At 38.9% G+C, this 23,053-nt stretch overlaps 2 protein-coding genes across 2 annotated transcripts; one reads left to right on the top strand and one right to left on the bottom strand.

Annotated features, from left to right (window-relative positions):
- LOC106171534 (uncharacterized) lies at window positions 1-6,522 on the bottom strand. The gene is made up of 7 exons (XM_013551928.2): window positions 5,954-6,522; window positions 4,043-4,162; window positions 3,400-3,707; window positions 2,926-3,069; window positions 2,391-2,642; window positions 1,875-1,971; window positions 1-1,725 (listed from the first exon to the last, which is right to left on the bottom strand). Exons 2-6 carry the CDS (start codon window positions 4,141-4,143, stop codon window positions 1,877-1,879), a joined length of 900 nt encoding a protein of 299 aa, XP_013407382.2. The 5' UTR covers window positions 4,144-4,162; window positions 5,954-6,522; the 3' UTR covers window positions 1-1,725; window positions 1,875-1,876.
- Window positions 6,523-9,511: 2,989 nt separating this feature from the next.
- Window positions 9,512-23,000, top strand: LOC106171524 (uncharacterized). Its single transcript, XM_087007144.1, has 23 exons — window positions 9,512-10,286; window positions 11,410-12,480; window positions 12,717-12,866; window positions 13,214-13,382; window positions 13,781-13,905; window positions 14,048-14,126; window positions 14,287-14,483; window positions 14,890-15,057; window positions 15,339-15,594; window positions 15,991-16,106; window positions 17,086-17,206; window positions 17,585-17,729; window positions 17,822-18,024; window positions 18,284-18,380; window positions 19,004-19,160; window positions 19,347-19,425; window positions 19,863-19,957; window positions 20,262-20,432; window positions 20,921-21,071; window positions 21,331-21,384; window positions 21,631-21,789; window positions 22,148-22,273; window positions 22,603-23,000. Exons 1-23 carry the CDS (start codon window positions 9,696-9,698, stop codon window positions 22,998-23,000), a joined length of 4,878 nt encoding a protein of 1,625 aa, XP_086863270.1. The 5' UTR covers window positions 9,512-9,695.
- Window positions 23,001-23,053: the final 53 nt, after the last annotated feature.

The following is a 23,053-nucleotide window of genomic DNA, read 5'->3' as shown; positions in this document are numbered from 1 at the left end:
TTAATTTTCATAACGGTCGTTTTATTCCTTATTAATACTTAGATATTAGCATATCTACATCTACATTAAATACTACAAAATTTGCACCAAAAAAAAAATCATTAACGCAGTAACTCTCATTGGACTGCGGTAAGCTAGAAAAGTTATCAGCAGTTTACACTTAACAAAAATGAAATGACTGGCAAGAACAATTTATGTTATATTTAACTAAAACACTTCACATAAGATCTTTAATCGGCTACCATATCACTCAACCTCCCATATAATCTTGCAATAACAAATTTGAACCATAATTCTCTATAAAGCTATGAAAAACACACCGAATCAAATAACAGTGTATCAATGTTCAAAATACTATAAAAATACAGTTAGAGGTTTCTAGCACTGTTTAAAAATATTCATAAAAACAGAATACTGCTGTAGGTAAACAATGAAACAACAAGAGATTTCCGAAGCAACACACATATTGGCCGATGATATTTGCAAAAAGCATCTCAAAATAGTCATTGTAAAAATAAGGGGGATTAAGCTTGGAAAGATCCTTGAGTAATTATCCAGTTCTACATAGCATTTCGATATTATTAATCATTTTTCTTCTGTGTGGCTAAATATGTCATACTAAAAGGGAAAATTAACCATAAATGACAAAAAAAAAAAAAAAAAAAAAAAAAATCACCTCTTGTATTTAAATTAGGACCCGCTCTATACTTAAACAAAAATCGAACAATTATTTTATAAAACGTCCACGACACCACACTATACACCAGCGATAAGCACCCAACTTTGGTGCTGTAAGTAATTACAATTTTTGAATTCCAACTGATAAAACAGAAACACTGGATTCAAATACAATACATGAAAAGTTCTGGGAGTTCCACAATGTAGCATTGTCTGTTAAATAATATCCATCCTTGTATACACCTTGGTTTCACGGGGACTGAAAACAAAGTCAGCTCCTATTGCTTATCAATTACTCATGACAAGCTAAAACATTTATTATTTCTTGTACTTTTTCCCCTCGAGCAAGTGAATTACTCTCAAGTGTAATATTGATTCCAGGAGTAATTTTATATCTGGGTGTAGTCATGCCTCTTGGTAAGCACCCAAATTTGGAAGATTTCACGAGTGTGTTAATTCCCAGTGTGTGTTAGTGATACTTGTCTCCTCAATTTAATTATCAAGTCTCAGGATGTTCAGCATCGTTATCTTCCGATAAACAGCTGATGATGCGCCATAATTTCCGCTCTGTTGCATATATCCGTTGCATTGTGTCTTATCTTTCACTGTTACAACACAGTAAAAAAGTTGAGGAATGTACTTGGACCCAATCCAGTTACATGTACATGTATAACGTGTGTTAACACACGTGCCCAATGAACTGTGCGCACCTTTTATCACTTTGTACAGAGTATATCTATTTGCTTTCAGTATGCACGTAGAGCTTCGTATCAGTAACTATCACAATCTAGCTTCACGGCCAATTCATGTATTCATAGTTAAATACCTTCTGACAAGTCTAAGATGTAGGGAAGCATGCAAAATGGCTCGTCTGTCATTGTTTTGGATATGAGGTACCCGTTTTATGGAAGGATTTCGAAAAGCCTCTTTCCCATTCATGGTACTTCCTAGGTGTCTGGTAACGCCGTGGTAACACCGCAAATGAGTTATGTTATCGGCACACCGCCTAGTAGACGCCACTAATGTCACTCACATCACTCTGTTTATCTGAAACAGACCAGAAATGGACCTGAAAACATGGAGCTTAGATGAAAAAATCAAAACAAAGGTTATTCTAGCTAATCGGCCTTATCCCCAAAATGAAAGCATTGGAACGTAGGACTGGTACAAAAACGGGAGGATGCGCTGGTACTTACTTTTAGTTACGCTTCCCAACAATAGGTGTCACTTCTTCGTCTTTGAAATAACCGTCCAAGAACTTAAATGCTTCAGCAGTTTCATTTACGTGTTGCCCTATAGAAGAGATGAAGCAAAAGGTTGGAGAAAGCTAAGCACATGGAACATAATAGTATCACAAGAGGGGGAAATAATAAAGTTTATACATAACTACCCTTTACCTGAGAAAAACACAAATAAAATAATACGGAACCAAAGCGAAAGTTGTGTTGAAAGAAAAAGAAGGCCGAGATGAAACAAAAGAAATTTCAACAATTAAAAGCTAATTGTAGCGGAGGTCTTAGCCAGACGACCAAATAACAGCACAATAAGCATAAGGTTATAGTCGTCAGTTAGGTGCAGTTTAACAACTAAGACTCAACAAAATAAAAAACAGTGCCAAAAGCTTAACAGTTTCTTCTGCTGGGTAACGTAAATAGACGCCCGAAATAAATTCTTCTAAAAATCTACTAAAAAACGCCAAAGTGCCCACTTACCAACGTCAGATTTCGAAGTACCATGACTAGCCCTGCTAATGGGTCGAACTACGCCGATATGATTGGGGGACGCTTGCTGTTCTTGTTCTTCTTCTCCTTCCTCTTCGCTCTCATACCCGAAATTATACGCACCACCGTCTGTATTAGTATTTTTCAGGAGTCTTGCTCTGGAACCAGGCGTCCCTAGCGACGAGGACTCTATGCTGTGTCGGGGCATGTCAAATAAAGCACTGTTATCACGTATTGTGCCGTCTGGAAATACAACAAAAAAACAAAATGTGCAAATGTTCAGTTAACTTTCATGGGCGGACCCAACGCAAGATGGCGAATTTCTCGCCTCATGATCAGAAAGGATATCAACTTATAGAAATTTAAAAAGAAAATAACACATCTGACTTAATATTTGTAGACAATTTACGGAAAAAATTTATTGAGATTTTTCTTAGCGTTTTTGAACACAAAGTATCGGCATTTTGAAATTGACAGGTTAAATTAATTATACTTTTTAAAAAAATGAGGAATATTGAGGCATTACCAGATATAAATGTTTCCTGTAACTGTGTCTCGAAGTTGGTTTCTAAAGGCACAAATGGCGACCTAGCCTGGTAGAACGCTTTCCCAGGAGGGGGCTGCAACATACTGCTATTGGCACGGCGAACAGGTTGACGGGAGACGCCAACTGAAAATGGAGACAGCGCACCTTTATTTTTTCCTTTAATACGCCCTGGGTTATATGTTAACCAGTGGATCGAGGCAGGTGATTTTTCAACAGAGGAAGTCAAATCTGAAGCCTACTTATGTGAATGAAGAAGCTGACATACATCTGACCTGACGCTCAGTGTAATGTACTATACAAAGTAGTACAGCTATTTAATAGCTATATAATTAGTCAGTGTCTTTGCTTAAGTTTCAATAATTTTAAGCAGATTTTGGCCGAAACGGTTACAGAAAATTGGGGTTCATACATTAAATAAATGCTTCGATTTGCTTAACACGAATTGCTACTCACGTGTATCTAATCTTTGCTCTGAGTGCGCCTTCCCGCGCTCCAAGTTCTCAAACCCGTGGAATCCCCTGTGGAACTGCTGGTAGGCGGGGTTGGGTCCCACGGCGTACATCCCCGGGTTGGAGCCCCACCTATTCATACCGGTGGGTAGAGAGCCGCCGTAAGGGTCAGAGGATATCCAACGGCCGGCGTGGTGGGGTTTTGTAAGACTGGATACGCTCCCGTGAACAAGGGACGGTTCCACTGAGGGAAGGTAGCTACCGGGGTCGTAGAACTGGCGGTGTTTCTGGTATTTCTGCTTTGGTTTAGATCTGCGGATTGAAAATGGGCGAAGAATCACAGATACTTGCACTTGAAAAGTGATACGACAGAATGTGTTGCTTGAAAGTTAAAACGATACAAAATGGTCCTATTTCATGCTATATTTGTTGATATGGTTTTGCAATCATGTCTGTTTATCCCACCCTGAGCTTCAGAGATAACTTGAAACAAACCTATACACTATAGCAACCCTTGCCTTTTCAAGCTCAGGGTGGGTTATTGAGGCCGAGGCATATCTCTTCTGCTTTGGAATTTGATTACATATACCATACTTTAAAAAATTATTTTGGATTAAGAAATACGTATGTGTCATATTTACACTTACCTGCACGCTAAATAGCACAGAAGAATGAGCACAATGATCAAAATTACGCCTCCGATAACCCCGCCTACTAGCACGCCAATCAAATCGGATTCTAACGCCATGTTGACTTTTTACTGAGACCTGCAAAAATGAAAGAGATATTTGATACTGAAAATAATACGACAATGGTGGACAATGGAAACACGAAAAAGCTTTCAAAAAAGAAATGTTTTCAAATAGTACAGCAGGCTTGAAATAACGCGTAAATATTACTTGTAATATGATTCTTTTCCTAACGCACAATGTCAAGAAAAACCCACTGGAAATGGTTTTGAATTAAATGCTATTTGTGTATCTATCTAAGATTAATTAAAACTAAAAATTCTTGATAAAAACAAATCAAAATCATTCTGTTATAAGTCTATACTTAAATTAGAGGATTATTTCTAATCGCTGTAGTTAAGTCCCGATTTTATCATAGCTGTATTAACCTGCATTTCAGCCCATCGTGAAAAGCAAATAAACCACCTTTCAAAAAAAATGTGCATAAACTAACACAGAGGTCTGTGCATACGGTGATTCATGTGAGATACATTAGCAAAAGAATGGTCATTTGCACTAAGCTGACATGCCAATAAATATACAAATGCCACATATGAAATACATGTTACTAAAACATACTGGTCCCCCCTATGTGTAAAGCATTAATTTATATTGTGGCACTTCGGTGACAGTTTCTTACGTAAATGGGGACAGTTTTCACACATGCGGTAATTTTGTATGGTACTGATGGAATGGCAGGGGAATGCTATTAATGCAGCAAACAAAGAAATTGTATGTCATTCCAATCTTTCTCTATGCAGGCAGGGCTAAGCTGAGGTGAGATCTTTAGAACGCGGACGGTGTGATCCCTGACATATGTTCGGTGTCCAGTTAATGTATGTCAGGTGTGGACGACAGGAAGCACCACTTGTCATAGCTCAGTTGAGCTTTTATGATGAACATATAAACTCTCATGAAATGTTTTCAACTTGTCGACCATTCAGAAAGGTAATTTAAAAAACGAAGAAACTTATGAACAAAGACATTTATACATATTTGAACTTGTTAAGTATTTAATGGACATAATTAATGGAATAATTATAGATATATAAAATTACGGGTTATATATTCAGTTCAAATTAAGCTAAAGTGCGCTAAACAAAGGAATAATAAAATTGGCGAAAAATTACAGAGTTGTGAGTCAAACCAAAGAATGGGCCAAGGTTAAGAATTCAACATGTAATCGTTTTATGTTTTGCCGAAAGCAAAACTTGGTATACACATATCTTTACAATTATCATATGTTTGGCAGCTGTCAGAGCTCATGAAATATAAGTCAAATTTTCCAGTGATAAGCTAAAGCTGAGTTCCTTTTCTTTATAATCTTAAATAAAACAGAAATAGAAATATTAACCGAATACTACTTGAAAGACTTGCATCCATTAATTTTAATTAATATATTTAAAATTTACTAGTGTATATTCACACCTTCAGATCTTTAGACACATGAGGTAAGCTGGGAAATGCTCTTTGAAACATTTAGAATTCAGACGATGATTTCAATAACTGAGAAAAAGTCTTATTTCACACTGGCGGATCCTAATTTTGCATAAAAAACTCTTCACTGATTGTTTACATTGAAGATATTGGGGAAAAATAGAATTCTATTATTGGAGCACCGTACAAAATAGTGGAAATGATAAATCCGTCAAGGCCACAATAATTTTCATTTTGATTAAATTAACTAATTTTGCGTGTGACTATTAATAAATTTGTGAAATTTAACCCAATATTGCAAATGCAGCAAGAGGCCCTGGATCCTGGGAGCTAAAGTGACATTTACTTTATTTAAATAATTATTTTCATTTGTAATAAGAAATCAGATATTACCTGTTATGTGTTATTTAAATCAGACCACTCAGGGGCCTTCCTCCGTCTTCCAGCACGATGTATGCTGGCCAAACCCCTCCTCAGTCGTCTCTGTACTACTGTTTACGCACTGGTAAAATATCCCTCCTTATTATACATGATTTCACAATATAAATCCGATAACGAAACTTATAGCCCTCTCTCAGAGGCTAAGGCGGGTCTCTGTGTCGTTACACTGCCCAGAATCATTTGACCGGCCACACTTATGTTGTAACCGCCCTCTTGACTCACTGGTGATGGGTGTGGTACATGTAGTCACTTGTATGTAAAGATGTCCTTTGCAGGTCTACTCTCTCCTCTCTGCTCCTTTTTATCCCCAACAACTACAAACAGCGTCTCCCTTGTGGCTTTTAGGATCTACGAGGAAGTTAAAACGCGGCGTTACTATGTTAACGTCAGCTTGAAATCATCTTTGACCCCACGAACCCTGAAGAAGTTACCGCTTCTTCCTGGTAGTGTCTTTATAACACACCGTATGTGTTGAACTTCACTACACTAAGTCCGCACCAGGCAATGTCTACCTGTGCTCGGTATTAACATAACAATCTCCCCACAGTCACCGCCCTATTGTTTGCCTTGGGCACAATGCTCACAACTCGTCTATTGTTCGTCGTGTTTAGGCTTCGTTTACCTGCATTCTTTATGCCAACTAAAGGATATTATAGACCCCTACCGGCTCGCATTTGAAAAATTTGATTCCTTAATATCGGAGGTGTTATTTTCGCAGGGGCGAGGGGTACGTGTAATTTATATTCCAAGCGCTTTGTTGGGGAGGAATCCAGTCATGAGTATTTATAATACAGATTTCTAAACGCCTCAACCGTCTCATTGCAATAGGTTTGGCGCGTGCTGTCACCATCGCTTGTGTTTTGTCTTCTACTGTCCGTCTTTAACTTAATTTTGGACACATTATTACTCATGTCCATTTTTTTCTAGATAATGCGAATCTGCGACAGACGGGGACCATGCTAAGCACGGTGGAAGAGCCCGTTTTTCACAGTCCGAAGATACTTTTAGGCCTATGCTCTTGTAAAAGAGATTGCGTCAAGATTATGTTTTTTTACATTTTTCTTCGTGGGTATGTGTAATGTGAGGAGGCAAGAGAGACGGAGGCTAGCACAATCAGGCATTTTGACCTACGGGGTACAACCAACACCTCACTTTACTTACAACATTTACACTTACTCAAGAAGAAGAAGACGGTTAGATTATCATTTGCGAAATGTCATGCAATGTCTTTTATGAGAGACCTTTTTTGTTACATGTATAACCCGGACCCCCCCCCCCCCCCCAATACATTAAAAAAATCCTTTATAATAAACCATCAGGATGAGCAAAATTTTCATTTGCTTGGTAGTTGCATCATAAATGAAAATTATCAAACACAAGTCGAAATATATTCGTACCGTTAGCTTACGGCCAACTTGGGCGTAATTTACCAGCTAACCATGAATAGGGACGGGGGTCGATCTACCTGACATTTATAAGAGGGTCCTGGCCGCTATACCACCTAGCGGTCAATGAGTGTCAACATCTACTCACATCAGTCTGATGAAGGCCTTCGCCCATGTTGGTCGTAAGCTAACGGTATGAAAGTATTTCGGCTTTTCATTTATAAAACACCAGGAGAGGGGCACAATGGGCTCACATCATTGGGTAACGGAATGTGTATTACTGCTACGGAGATTCCCAGGTTCTAGGTCCTAAATTCTGCACAGAATGAAATGACACCATACTGAAACTTCAATAGAATGTATTTAGCTGAACAAAACTTTACATGATACAAGCAATGTCAAATCCAAGCTTCAAGCTTCCAGACATCTCCATTCTTTAGTCTTTTCCATCTCTAGATTTGAGTTCACAGAATTTTATGCTTAACTTTTATGCTTAACTTTATCGATTAAATTGTCAATCGAATAAATCATAAAGTGAGTGGTTAATTTAAACACCAGTCCGTCCCCTCCTGGCGGGCACAACAAAATAAATCCATGTAATCAAGATCTAACGGATTATTATTAAATTGAAACAAAGCACATTAAAATTTGAACTGTTAGGTTTGAAATATTACCTAAAGCTATGTACTTATAGACTATTATAGCTTTCCCTGATTGAATTATTACCACGACAAGTATGTAACATTTAAATACATTAATTATTTTTTTTTCAATACTGTGGTCCCTGACACCATTTCCCTTCCACACCAGAGACACTGCTGTTTCCCCGAGACTAAGATCTGTTTATTAGATCTTAGCCCGAGATAACCTAAAAACGATTTGCTGGACTGGACCATCAGTGTTTCGTGGAAAGACGGACCTACACTGTGCGTTGATAAAGACGGTCATGTTACGTCTTCATTTCGAACGCACTGTCCCACCTTAATTTATACTTACTGCTTCAAGCGGATTAGCTACCCGATCTAAATGTGTTGATGGCCTTTGTTTCTTATACATTAACACTAAGAATAACTCCGAGAAAAGAAGTCTAAGGAAAGAAAAACTGAGCGTCATGAAAATATTAAAAGATATAAAAGGGAGAAATTTTCAAATAATTAGATATATGTATGGTGTGTGTGTTTTACATGTTTAACTGATAGTCTAGGTGCATTATTATTATTATTATTATTATTATTATTATTATTATTATTATATCATCTACTTCTGTAGGGTTAAAGATTAATTATGTATTAAGAAGTACTATATTAGACATTACAAGATGCAGAGATTAATGTTTGAAATGAAATATCTTAATTATCTTGGTTTATTCATATCCGATTGAATGAATCATTTCGCTGACAATTTTTCAGTGTGGACTCGGTTGTTTGCACAACCGCGCATTTGACAAGCTTAACATATCTGATCACTTTCATGCTCAGAATGAAATTTCTGCCTTTTTCTACTCTGTTGCTGTAATTTTTAGATTCCTTTTTAATGCGTGAATATGTTTTTAAATAAGACTTTGTTGAAATAGCTTAAAATTTGCTCCTTTATATTGTCCTTGTTTATCATCAGCGGCACACATGTACATCCTGACTTCATTACCGTAGTAGCCTTCTCTTACCGCCGACTACCAGAACTGGCCAGAACGCTACCGCGCGACTGTGATTTGTAAGTTATGTTCTAAACTGAATAAATAAATAAATAAATAAATAAATAAATATGTTTATAATGTTATAAATAATGTTGTAAACTGAATAAATAACAATTACAATTTTTGCCAACGGCCGGTGGGATTATGTTTTACAAATAGGTATATACGTTTATCTAGAAATGGTATCGATGAACCAAAAAACAAACAAAAAAAAACTTTCAGACGCAGATGTGTCATCATCGTTGGCCTTTGTGTATGAAATCACGACGAGACATTGTTAGATATTTCCACAGATATGGCACACGGCGTTATTATTTCTAATATCGGTACTTAGAGATAACACGCACTGTTATGTAAACTATTGGATTGAATCGAGATTTGCCTCGGTGCATGTGATAGTGATACAGATTGTTTGGCCGATTCCAGCGGTTTTCCGTCCAGTATTTATATAGAGGATATGTTTAAATCCAGAGCTACAGTAGATAACCAGTACATGTGATTATTGTCGCACAGTGACGATCACGGCTGCGCCCTTTTAGCCTTCGTATGTTGAACACGTGAAAAGCCAAGCATTCAGACAAGTCAAGCGGCCGTTCTTGGGCAACAGAAACAAAAAATGGCTTCCGAGCGAAGCGACTCTTTAACGCTACCAGTAACGGAGCAGAACGCAGTCGCTGGCGGGCAAGAAGTTCAGTTTCGGTCAACGGCGAAAGTACAATCTTTCCAAAATAGCGCAGACGCTGACACCCCAGACGCCACATATGACGAACATCTGACAGTGGGCAAAAAATCGAAAGTAGAGGCCGAGTTGAACGCCAGACTCCTCTACAGCCAGCGGCCATCAAAGGCACTGACCATCTTAAAATGGCTTGTCACTTTTGCCATGTTTGCCTGTGTCACTGCCGCCATCGTGGCGAGCAAACTCTCTGCAGTCTACATAGCACGAGCAGTCAACGAAACCTTCCAAGACGCCAACAGCACCGGTTTTAACTTGGGAAAAATTAACACAAGTTACCCAAGAAGGAGAGAAGTTGCACCAACAGTTCCATCACAGCATTCGGATAACAACAAATTGCGCCAGGAGGTTGCGTTTTTGATGGTGATCTTGACAACCATGTTCCCGTACCTCGTGACCCTGGTGGTGGCGGTGTGGGTGGGGTCTTTCAGGCGGGACATGCCCTGGCCCTCAGGACTGGCCGTGTTCTGGGTAGGTGGTTCAATACGGACATTTTCTATAGGGTCCCATAGGACATATGTCCTAGATTGGAATCATGTAGGGCGTGCAATAAAATCCCCATACAGCCCAATAAAGTTCTGTATTCTTTCTAAAGAGTCCCATATATCCTGTATTATTCCTATCGATTCCTGCAGAGTTTTGTAGGAATTGTTTTTTTCATGGGATTAATTTTACAGAGTTGCAAACATTCTTATCTGGACCTAACTCGTTATTTCTGTGTGAATGGTGTAAAACCAATGTGTAAAATAATGTGAAATCGATGTCTTTTGAAAAACGAAAAGCTTTCGAACCACTGAAAATCGTCTGTGTCACCTGGCATGTAACGCATGCGCAGACGCCCCCTCCTCTCCTTGCCCAGTTATCTACTGTCAGTGTATCTCTGGTATCTTATCATCATGTATATGTACCTGTCACGATATGAAGCCAACTAATAGTGATAAAGACTGTCAATTTCTGAAAATACTTCAACATGCCCATTATATTATTTATGTGGGCTTATTAGTCCAAAATTGTTTAAAGGTTGTCTGTAAATAGCTGCCGCAAGTGCTGTATGCCCACTTTGCCCAGCTAATTGTCAAACAGTGACGCCATGATACATGTATGCTAGTGGGAGTCATATGTGCTTGTATCACTTATCTGTTGTTACATTTTTCCGCTTGCTATTTTTTTTTCAGTCAGAATTTAAGTTTTTTAAATTATGTGCTATGTAGACAAAAATAGTTTCACTCAGTACGCGGGAAGAAAACCTTAAAATGTCTAACTTTTCTTTATGTAAATGATCGGCTTGTATTCAGATGGCACCCGGAATACATAGTAAACAATACTTGCATTGGCATGGAAATAATTATGGGCGGGGCATAGAATTTAAATCCTAATCTCCGTAGACTGGTGCTTTATGTAGTTTGTGAGGGGTAATAGTTTTGGTATGGGTCATTGTCCTCAGGGTAGGGACAGAATGAAGGGGATAGTTTATGTCCCATTTACTGAAAATACCCAGTAGGCTTACATGTAACCATTTCAGATAATATCTTTAGTTATATATCTCTTCCTGCCAAAAGTGAATGCATTAAAGCGTAGCTGAATACAATTGCAGGGGATTGTTGGCAGTATTCTGGAGGTAACCGGATTGCTTCTACTTTGTCTTATCACTATGAGGAACTACAATCCAATTGTGGCTGTCTTCTTGATGAACGGCGTCTTTTTCATTCCTATCATCACTAGTCTTGTGAAATCATTTCGTCGTCTGGAAACAACCAACAAAATCCATTTTTTCGCCTTCCTCTTTGCATTCTTCATGGAGGTCGGTGGTATGGTGACATCCATGTTTCAAGGCTACACCGACGTACATGTTCCTGAGCGTCTATCCTGGGAGACACCTATCGCCATGTTGTTCCTTTCCTTGGCTTGGTGCCCGCTAATACAGAAAGCTCAATTATATCCACAACGAAGCGCCCACGTGGAGTTTGAAATGTCGCGGAACATGACCCGAAGCACGATTGCCTTACGGCAATCTGGAGTTAGAATGCAAGCTGCCAACCACAGTCTCTCGCCAGATGGCAGTTATATCGATGATCAAGACATCCAAGCTTCGCCACACACAGCCTCTATGCGAAGTGGCGAGTTTGGGGCCAGCACTGTAAACATAGATGATCTCATTGACGTGATGCCAAACAGCAGCGCCCGATGGAAACAAAGTATTCTCACAAGCATCTGGAAACTTGTACTTACGCCGTGCATAGCCTTGGCATTTGCTGCACTGGCCGATATACACTATGATCCCGATGTGCTGTCAACTCTTTTTACCTTCATCGGACAGTACAAAGGGTTTGATATCAACACGTGGCACGGCAACCTGGTGATTTACTTCATACTGAACATCACGTGCAGTTTTCTGGGGTATATACTGTCCCTGTTTGCCTGCATGATGTGCATGCAAAAGTACGCATTTGCCCTGCCCCTGCTTCTCAGCACTCCTTGTGCCGTCGCGTTTTTGGCTATAAGGACATATTTAGGCGAGAACACTCACGATGCACGCGTCATTGACTTCGAAAAATCCTTGTATTGGCAAGTTCCTGCAGGGGTCGCTTTGTTCTTGGCTCAAATATTATCAACAGGAGTTTTCATCTTCAGAAACCAAATTGTCGTGATGGAAAAGGAGCCTTTTGTAAGTAAAACTACTTACTGGTATTATACCATTCAGAATACATATTGCAATGCGCCACATCAATCAATAATGTTTTTTTAAAAATAGAAGCAATTGCCACTAACTAAACCTTTAATTTTCACTCCTATTCATTATGCGACTAGTTCAATATTATCTATTGATAAGACACATTGGTCATTACTACCTAAGCGTGTTATACCTAAGTGCCTTTTTAATTTTTAACAATCTTTTTAAAGCTTTTCTGGCTTCCGGGTTACAATGCTACTCTGCTGGAGCAATGGCTACAGCTTTCCCGCAAAACAACGCAGAGTATGTACCGCTACGAGGCGCCACTGGAGAGAGCCAAGAGGACCCGAGTTTATATCTGCACAACTATGTACAGGGAGGTAAAGTTCTGAGTCGAAAAGAATTATCAACCTTCAGAAGTGTTATGAAATTTAGATAAAATGCGACATTATGACACCCATATCCTTTCTGCAACTCGATGTTTCACATGATGGATGAGAAATAGCAATACTAATGCATAAACAAAGCATTCTTTTAAGAGAAATAACATTTGACCTGCTTATAAAAATTACAAAATTTGTACTATTGTCTATTGAAAGTTGCATATTGCTCCCTTGAGAATACTCCTATTAATATCAAAATATATTTTAATATATTTAAAAAATATGCTTTATTGCTTTGAATATTAGGGCCTATACATATTCGTATGTTTATTGATGACTGTTAGGCTGACTACGAGATGGAACAGTTTCTTCGATCACTAGAATGTATCAACCGTGCTCAGGCGGGCCTCGACAGACATTTTGAGGCACATATCTTCTTTGATGCGGCAGTCCGCGATAAGAAAGCGTCAGATTTTCTACTTCAGTTGGTGTCATTGGTAGAGACTGTCCTTGGTGAGTAAAATACTTAACGCGTGAACGTAAAACAGATGCCGCATCCAACAAATTGCTCCTCAGTGACACGCCTCCTTGAACACGTTGTGTCAATTCTATTCTGGCACAACTAACACACTAAATGCCACGCACATAGCTTTGAATTGTATCACAACGATCGGCCTGATGGATAAAGGTTATCTCAAAAAGAATTATTTTGTCTCTCAACATAGTTTCTCAATAAGTGGAATAGATTTTAATATTTTAATAGTAAACTACAATTAAAAACGCACGAATGCGTTTAAAAATGACAACCGTTGACATGAATGTCTGAACTGAAAAACACTTTGCTCCCTACTACCTTCCACCAAGTTACATTTACTACATACCAAACCAAACATATTCTGTCGTGTTCACAGATTCACCGACCATAGAAGCCACACGGCTGATGACGCCCTATGGGATGAGTATGTCTTGGCAGTTGAGAGCGCCCCCTGGAAAACGCGGAATGGCGTTGACAATCCACTTAAAGGACAATTTTAAGGTAGGCGTAATACTTGATGTTAATTAATATTTGCAACACCTTCAAGCGTCCACTGAATAATGAAGTGACTCAATATTAAATTAAGATATAACTATCAACATTGAAACATTTTATGTAGTTACAGAATTTCAATTCATTACAGGTGAAGAATAAAAAACGTTGGAGCCAAGTCATGTACATGTCGTATGTCATGGACTTCTTGATGAAAGCAAACGACGACAGTAAGGCATATATACACATTTAACGCATATTCAAAGTTTTCTTCCCAAAATAAATAAAAAATTCAATGAAACAAAATGATTTTAAAGTAAATAACGAATTCGACCCAGCGGATAAAATTCCATAATTTAAGTAACGCATTAAATGCATATATTATTTCAGTGTCCGACCACGAAACCTTCATTTTGACCACAGACGCTGACGTCAAGTTTTCCACAGACTCCGTGGAGGCGCTACTGGACAATATGGTCCGTGACAACAACGTGGGGGCCGTGTGCGCGCGCACTCACCCCATGGGCTCAGGGCCATTGGTGTGGTATCAGACATTTGACTATGCCATCGGGCACTGGTTTCAGAAGGTGCGTACCGGTATCTAATAGTGCAGTACCTAATGACTACATGTATTATTTGTCAGTAATTCAATTTACATTTAATGGCACCATTGTAATTGCATTTATTCGTCGTGACATTTCTCTTGCACACGCTTACCAAACTTACAAAGTTTATATAATTAGAAAAAAAACGCACAGCTAATTTTGTTGGGAATTCTAAAAGATACCGCGTCCAATTTGCTTCCTATTCTGAGCCTAAGTCGTCAGCACATTTAGGGTGTGAATCAGGTTTAGATTCCCTCTCTCGCATCTTGATGTAGGGTGAAGTCCCGGGTGGAGACAAATATTGAATATGTTGCTGGTACCGGATAGTTTGAACACAATTGTCAAAGTGTTATCTCATGGCATAAGTGGGTCATTGATTATTCACCAGGCTGCCAACGACGTCCTTGGAACAGTTCTGTGCTGCCCAGGCTGCTTTAGTGTGTACAGGGTGGCCGCACTGCGAGATGTCCTGCCCCTCTACTCGTCCAAGGTGACCAAGGCTGACGAATTCTTGACCAAAGATATGGGTGAAGACCGGTGGCTGTGTACGCTGATGGTGCGTCATATTTCACTTGCACATCTGACGCAACAGATGGAAACACATAGATAAAACACCTTAGATTTGTACAAGCGTACAGCAACACTACACATCGGCCATAAATACATTTTCCAAGATCCCTGTACATAGATATATAATTTAGTCAGGGAGGTGACAGCTATATTACGAATATTTATACAGTCATACATATAAGCAGTGAACAAAAATGCGAGATCACAGCATCGTATGCAGAAATCTGTAAAATGTTAACTAATATTGGATATATCGCTATTCCATAGGTACAAGCCGGTTGGCGTTTGGAATACTCAGCCGCCGCCGAGGACAGCACGCACTGTCCCGAAGACTTTGACGAGTTTTTCAAGCAGAGGCGACGCTGGATTCCTTCGACGCTGGCCAACCAATTCCTCATCTTGAAAGACTGGCTCCTTGTCACCAAGTTTAACGACCAGGTCCGTATGTACTTTGCCCTGTACCAAGCTCTGTTGGTGGTTTCCACGCTGCTAGGGCCGGGTACCGTGATACTGATCGTCGCAGGTAGGTTATGTGTGTCATGTGTCATGTGCCTATATGAAATAACGGGCCTGAACACTGTACTCTGATGCCACTTCCTACGTTACTTTTTGTTTCTTTGTACATGTAGTTATCTGTTTTGGCGGTGATCTTGGGCGCAATGTTTTCTATACCGGGACCCATGTTTTATTGACTCTCACTTTTTTCGAGGTTTAAAAACGCTTTTATGAAGCATATAAAAACTTATATAAATCTGCATAAAACACAAGTTCCAATTATGATGTTGAGTGGATCGCGATTCTATTGTAAAAGTCGTGCACTTTGAAGAATTTAAAAATCCCTTTTGTGCGTTATAATGTGTGCAAACGTTTCATCAAGTCCTGATTATTCCGCTGTGTAATGAAATCGCTCACTTTCCAGGGGGACTAAACTACTCTCTCTGTCTTAACTTTAACTGGATGGTGGTCTTGTTGCTACTGATTACCATAGCATACGCCATGGTATGTCTTCTCACCACGCAGGAAACCCAGCTACTGGTAAGGATAGGTTATGTTACGTCTAGTACACTTTTGGTACAACATTCAACTTATAAGTAATACAAAATTTTCGTTTTGTTTTACTTTGGAAACATATTGGTGATATGTGCCCCTACTATGAGTGTCAGGGCACTGTAAAGCTAGATTGCTTACTATACCTTTTCATGTGTTGGCTTCACAGTGTGTTATTGCTGGTGTGGGTTATACAACATTGGTCAAAAGGTTGTCCCACCTCCAGTATCATGTGCTTTTATTTATAAATAATCACATCACAAGTGAAAATTGTTATAAATAGTGATTTTCATTCCAGATGCCATAACTAACATGATTAGTGAAACAGAAAATACGAACTAGCGGTGAAGATATCAATATTTAATACCATTTATTCACATTTATTACATGTACCCCCTGAAATCCGACGTTTCACTCTTATTTTCACAGAGGTAAAAAATTCCCGTTAAATTGAGAAGACATCACCAAATGTCACCAAATTTACACACATTTAGCATTAGGGTGTACTAGTTAAAGGTCACGTGTCAAATAGCGAGTGTGTCAACCGCGTGCTGTAATTATCTCCTGAAGGCGGCGCTGCCTACTTTCAACAAGGATAACAATTCTGTTTTGAGGATTATTGTCCCATTCTTCCTAAAGAGCTTGGGGGAGGTGGTTATTAGGAGTTTGGTTCTCCTTCGCATTGCACACGTCAATTCATGCCACAGATGCTTAGTAGGGTTAATAATAGTGACGTTGGAAACTTTTAAATTTCTTAAAGAACTTTGATCACATCTTGGCTAAAACAAAATTGCATCTCATTCTGTAATTGAAGAATATGCCTAGTAATTTGTCCTACTGTAGATCATTTGCCTCAGCAGGTCGTCATGAAGAGAACAAAGCATTATGCCATTGTCCTGCCTAGAAACTTTTATATGTTTGTGCATTATATATGCTATATTTGTTTTCTATAAATCTTTTTGGAAAGGTGGGGAAGATTCTGACGTTCGTATTTGCCCTTATAATGGCTGCCGTCAGTGTGGGAACAGCTGTCCAAATAGGGGAAGATATTGGCAGAGCCACCCATGCCGTTAACCTTACTGAATACAGTACGTATGGTTTAGCAGTGGTAGGATTATGACTATATGACTACGTAGTTGGTTATGACTAAACCAAGGTTAAGAAATGCAGGGAGACAGATGCTGCCAAGGCAATATACGTCTATGCTGCTCTCTTCCTATCAGTATAAAAATAATACTCATAGGAGCAAAAATATCCTTAGTTCATGTATGCGTTTCTACTATTCGTTATAATGCTGATAGACTTTTCTTTTATATGTCACTTTTTATGCCTGTTACAGATGTCATAGGCTTTGTATATATGGCGGTAGGCACCAGTACATATCTACAGAATTTCAGATTTGTAAATTACTGAAGTAGACGGTAATTATAATTATAATTATAAATGTTGCATTTTTTTTGTTTCAGAACACTGTGGAAAGACTATCCCTGTTAATTTGGCAAACAGCATCATTCCATTGTCTACAACTACGCTGTATTTTGCAGGCAAGGGAACATTCATATCACTGACACAACAATATTTGCAACTTAGTGACACGATTATCTGTATACGGTACATATATGTACCAGTTGTAGGCTAATGAACCGAAATTAAATCACGCACCTTTATATTTATCATGGCACGCAACACTTTTTCCATCAAAGCTTCACCCGCCACACTTACATCAATTTTAAAACAATATCATGTATATTTTCAGCTATCGTGGGCATGTTTCTGCTGGCCGGTCTGATGCATCTGTTTGAAGTGATGGCGCTGTTCCAAGGTCTGTGGTACCTCCTGTGTCTTCCATCTGGCTACCTGCTTCTGATGGTATACAGTGTGTGTAACATAACAGACAGATCCTGGGGTGAGTTCATAGTTTATCTCTCATCTAGCACATTGTCCGTTGTGTTGGGTGATAAATGCTATATAGCGGAAGACGACGCTAATGCTTGCTATAAGGGCGTGTAGAAAGAGATCTGTTGTGTGTTTATGCGTTCGTGTTTGTGCGTCTCTCTCAGTCTCTCTGTCTCTCTCTCTCTCTCTCTCTCTCTCTGTGTGTGTGCGTGTGTGTGTGTGTGTGGCAGTAGCAACACAAACCACTCTCTGCTATATTTGTTTTACAGGCACGCGTGAGGAGAAGAAGGACACACCAAACGTGATGACAAGCTCGGTACCATGGAGAACTAAGATAGCAACTTTTTGGAAAGGATACCTTTGCTGGTATGCACATAAGATCAGATCGGATCAAGGGCCAGATATATCTTTTCGGAAAGGTCAAATTACCAAAAAATCATGAAATATAAGGACATGTTAATTATTACTTTCACACACGTCACGCCGGCTCAGATATCAAACTGCAGTAAAGACAACATAGAAACCTTAATTAGATGTCCCACCTGGCTCTTCTTTCTATTTTTGTCTAAAGCGCGTTTTGTGAAAAGCAAAAAAAAAAAAAAAAAAAAAAAAAAAATCTACCTAGTAAATATTATTTTTAATATCCGTCCCCATCATAGTTGTAGGATCATTTGATTAATCCCACCGGATGGCCGTTGTGGGACGGCGTGCGTTCGGGACGAACATCTAGCCAAAATCATTGCATCTGACGAAATTATTTTTAAAATATGAGCGACTGAGGCTTATTTGCTCTTTGCCTCTGTTTTCTGCTCTTGGTCTCGAAGCTGCTAAGAGTAAAAATGTGCACCGTAGACAGAAAACCCCAAACTGCATTGTGCTACCACAACTACCGCGTTGAAATCACTTCACAGATTCAACACTTCCGATTTTTTCAACAAAATCGATAACAGAAAAAACCTAAATTACACTTTTTCCTTATTTTGCTTCAGCTGTTTCTACAGAAAAACCGAGCAACAAGTTGACGTGGAGAGAAGGAGCAGTTTACCGGTTGAAACACTAGATCCTGACCAGGTCAGCGTCAGCACCGGACACCTAAGTACCATGACCAAGGACACGTACAGAGAGTCGGCCAACCCGAGACAAGAGGTGCTTCGGACAATCCCATCTTTTTTTCAACAACTCTTGTAAATTCTATTTTTTAAACGTAGACATAATGAAAAGTGCATTTGAAATTGGGGCATGTATTTTTAATAAATAAGAAAAATGTTTTTAAAATGCTTGATATATGCGTCTCATTTCTAGGCCTAAATTTGGTATGTTTTTATCATAAAGGATGAAGACAGCAGTGATTATGAGATAACCGGAGAAGAACTTATGTACCAGCGGTCGTCCCACGGCAGGCAGAAGTCGTGTAGGTAGACTCGAGAATACTCTGATTACTAGAGGAGAGTATCACGAAGGATCATTCTCTCTGTCTCTCTCTATCTCTCTCTGTTTTCTTTCCTTTACCCTTTTTGCTGGCGTGTAATACAAATCTTATAAGACGTATTCTTCATATACATTTGGTATTGATTTAATTCAAAAGTAACAATCACATTTAAGAGCAACTAACCACAGAACATCGAGTTGGTAGCGGAAATTTTAGCTCCATCTACCCACGGGGGTATGTTCCAGAAAATGTAGCGCAATTTTTTAGGGACATGCTACAGCAGCATTTTTACGAACCTAAAATCAATCTTCATTCATTCTTTTTTTGAAAAGGGGATGGGGCTGTCTCTTCCCTCTATCTCTCCATGATACACTGTATGTAACTCATACACATACACTTAACCCTGGCTAATCTTCCAGCCACGTACCGCAGCAGAGCCAAGTCCATCCACAGTTCCTACAATGACACGAGGGAGGGCCTGGTACTCGTGGAGAACTGGCTGGAAGGGGACTTGGTAAGCTGGCCTCATACCTAATGTAACTTCATAATTCTGTGGTTAGCAGGTTTGGGTAATTTAACCAGTATTAAAGTATCCATGCCAGAATGAAAAAGTTTCCTTTTTCTGCCAAGTACGACAGATGTGTTCAGTGGTTCAAATAATAATAATAATGAATTATTTAATTAATTTTTCTGTAAAAGAATAGCAATTTTGATGATAATAATAGCAATAATAATAAATAAATGTTTTTTTCTTTTTCTCCCTCTCTTTTAGCTCTTTCCTCTTTCTTATCTATCCGTTTAAATATTTTATTTGATAGAAAAAATATGCATCAAGGTTGAGACGCCAAGGGTTTGATGACACCCGATTTTTGGCTGATATGACGGAGAAGGAGTTAAAGGCTTGCGGGGTAGAGGTGAAAGCTCACCGGAAGGCAATCATAGAGGATATTAAACAGCTACCGCATCCAGAAATTGAAACGTTTGTTCCTGTATGTTTATTTGCTGTTCTTGGTTTCTTATCAGGGGCGGATCCAGAGCTATTTACTGACAGTCTTCCAAATTATCATGGTTGATTCATCCTCCAATTTTGACCGTATTCCAACAGGAAAAATTCGATATCCGTCAATGTAAACTTGAAAATCTGACCGTCTTCCGGAAGACCCAGAAGACGGCCTAAATCCGCACCTGCTTATTGTATAATAAGTGCAGCATTTTTATGTCGTTGTTTTTTAGATTATCGGTTTTTTTGTCATACATGCATGGATATATTAAATAATATAGCCACTATCATATATTCGAGTAAATGTTTAAGAGCTTAAAGGGAAAATCCAGTCAATTTTGTTTTAAGAACTATTTCCAAGCTAATTAAGTTAAGCATGGCAATAATTTGTATTGGTCTTTTATTGAGAAGCAAAAGTTTAGACATTCTAAGACTTTTCCATTTTTAAACTCTTACTGAAATGTCATTATTTTTTAGATTGACTCGTGGGAATGGCTGCAGTATTTGGGGATGGATCAGTATTACCCACATTTCAAGAAAAACAGAATAGTTCACCGCAAAGATTTTGAAATCTTGAAAGGAATGTCTCAGGAAGAAATACGAAATGATCTGGGAGTTCGAAAACCTGGTCAGTGAAGCAGCATTACAATCGGGCAGACTCGGATGATTCCGTAACTTTTCAACGGCTACGGAATCAACCGGGGTGCTCCGAATGGCGATAATGTCTCAGTACTGCAGGAGACCTCAAATTTGTTTATTATATCCTCATATCGACTAAATAGTTCGATCAGTTTTTTCATCTTAATATCTTAGCGTATGTCTGCGTATTATTAAAATGACACAGGCAGTAGTCAGCGTGTTTACAATCATATCATTTTCATTTCTAGGTCATCTCAAGTTTCTGCTCAAAGCGATAAAAAATCTACGATGGCCAACTGAACGTAAGATACAAATTATCTTGTCTGTTATGCTGATTATTTTATCTCTATTCGTTCTTATCCAGTAAGAAGCCCGATCTTTTGATTCTCTATTGAAACAATACAAGGTACCCATATTTGTTGGTTTTGCATTTCTTTTCTTTTTTAAAACAGAAAAGCGGTTCAAAAATATATCAGACTGCCAATAAATGGAATCTCATCTCAGTCTGTTACATTGCAACCGACACATGGTTTCTGTCTTATTTTCAGAGGAAATTCGGTTGCAGGAAACACGTAAAAAGTTCGATGACCTCCCGCTGTATTACCTGCACGAGATCAAAGCAGACGAGAATGAATTTTGGAACAAACTGAGGAAAAAGTGTCTCTTGCCTAACTCAAAAGCGTTTGGAACGGAGGAAGAACTAAAAGGCAAGAACTATTCTCTAGTTAATCAATAAATTGGTTTGTGACTTTTTATAACTAGTTATAAGTGAGTATGAGATATTGGCTGTGAAATATTGGTATTTAGTTGGTAATAGAACTGTTGATTGACGAAATTGTGCACTCTTCATTTATCAAACGCAACTTGATCTACTTTTGTAAAATGTAAAATACCAAGTTCTGGCAATTGATGTAATGCTACTAGTAATTGTAATATTTTACACAACTACATTAAAACAAAGTGCATCCCCAATGCTTCAACATCACAACAGTTTATTTAATTCAATTCAGTACAAATAAGTTAAGTAACAATTTAAAACTATAATTTTTGGCATTTTATTTTCAGACAAACTTGTTGAACTTCGTAACTTCTACCTAATCCTGTTTGCCGTGATGAACGCACTGTGGTTGATATTCATCTTACTTCTTGCCAATGAAAAGGTTCTCTTTGTACTGGGTACAAACCCTCTAGGTACGGTACAGCTTACGCCTCTGCTATTTGAACATAAGGTGACAAATTTTGATATTACAAGATGCCCGTTTTATTAGGTCTACATACTTGCCCTTACAGCAAGACCAGTCAAAACTGGTCAGATTTCATTCGCAAGCGGACAGTGGAGTTTTGTGTTGGTCACTTTTATATTTAATAAGATATAAAGTCATTAACCTCAATAGGCATTTCGCCACCACACCTAAAATCAAAACATTTGCATTGCGCTGTATCACACCTACCGCATTCTACTTCGTACTTCGGTACAACATATATCACATTCTAAAGCAATGGAACTCTTTTGTCTTCAGGTCTTGCCTTCCTGGTCGTCTTCGGTATTGTCCTCGTCATCCAATTCCTGGCTATGATCGTACACAGGATTGCCACGTGGATGCACATGATAGCACGTGCTCCTTATGTGTTCGGCAAGCCGTTTCAAACCACGTGGGGATTCCACCAAGGCGATACCCTCTCGGGTTCCGTCAATCTCGACTACTGGGTGACCGAGGAAGCTCGCGCCAAGTACCGCCAGAAAGCAGAGCGGCAGATTTCGAAACGGCGCCATCCGTACTCGCGTAAGGGGAAGTCGAGTAAGAAACCCGAGGTGACAGGGAATTCAAAGAAATCGATCAATAAATCAGACCGTGAATCGATGGAGCCTCTCTTGAAGGAAGAAGGGCGTAGTGTCGGAAGATCGTTTATTACATAGGACAGATCAGTTTTGATGTCAGCTGATGTCTTGTGTTGCAAGGTGATAAAAGT

Source organism: Lingula anatina, chromosome 2, assembly GCF_051362555.1.
Source record: "Lingula anatina isolate TDL-2025a chromosome 2, LinAna3.0, whole genome shotgun sequence".
Lineage (NCBI taxonomy): Eukaryota > Metazoa > Brachiopoda > Lingulata > Lingulida > Lingulidae > Lingula > Lingula anatina.
Note: the sequence above shows the minus strand (reverse complement) of the source record. Positions and strands in the feature narration are given on the sequence as shown.

Excerpts from the sequence above, each read along its gene's own strand:
- LOC106171534 (XM_013551928.2), bottom strand. The coding sequence starts at position 4,143 with ATGGCGTTAGAATCCGATTTGATTGGCGTGCTAGTAGGCGGGGTTATC. Across the intron at positions 2,643-2,925 it reads ACAGGAAACATTTATATCTG|ACGGCACAATACGTGATAAC; the intron begins GTAATGCCTCAA and ends TTGTATTTCCAG. Across the intron at positions 1,972-2,390 it reads TACTTCGAAATCTGACGTTG|GGCAACACGTAAATGAAACT; the intron begins GTAAGTGGGCAC and ends TCTCTTCTATAG.
- LOC106171524 (XM_087007144.1), top strand. The coding sequence starts at position 9,696 with ATGGCTTCCGAGCGAAGCGACTCTTTAACGCTACCAGTAACGGAGCAG. Across the intron at positions 13,906-14,047 it reads ACTTAAAGGACAATTTTAAG|GTGAAGAATAAAAAACGTTG; the intron begins GTAGGCGTAATA and ends AATTCATTACAG. Across the intron at positions 19,426-19,862 it reads CCACGGCAGGCAGAAGTCGT|CCACGTACCGCAGCAGAGCC; the intron begins GTAGGTAGACTC and ends CTAATCTTCCAG.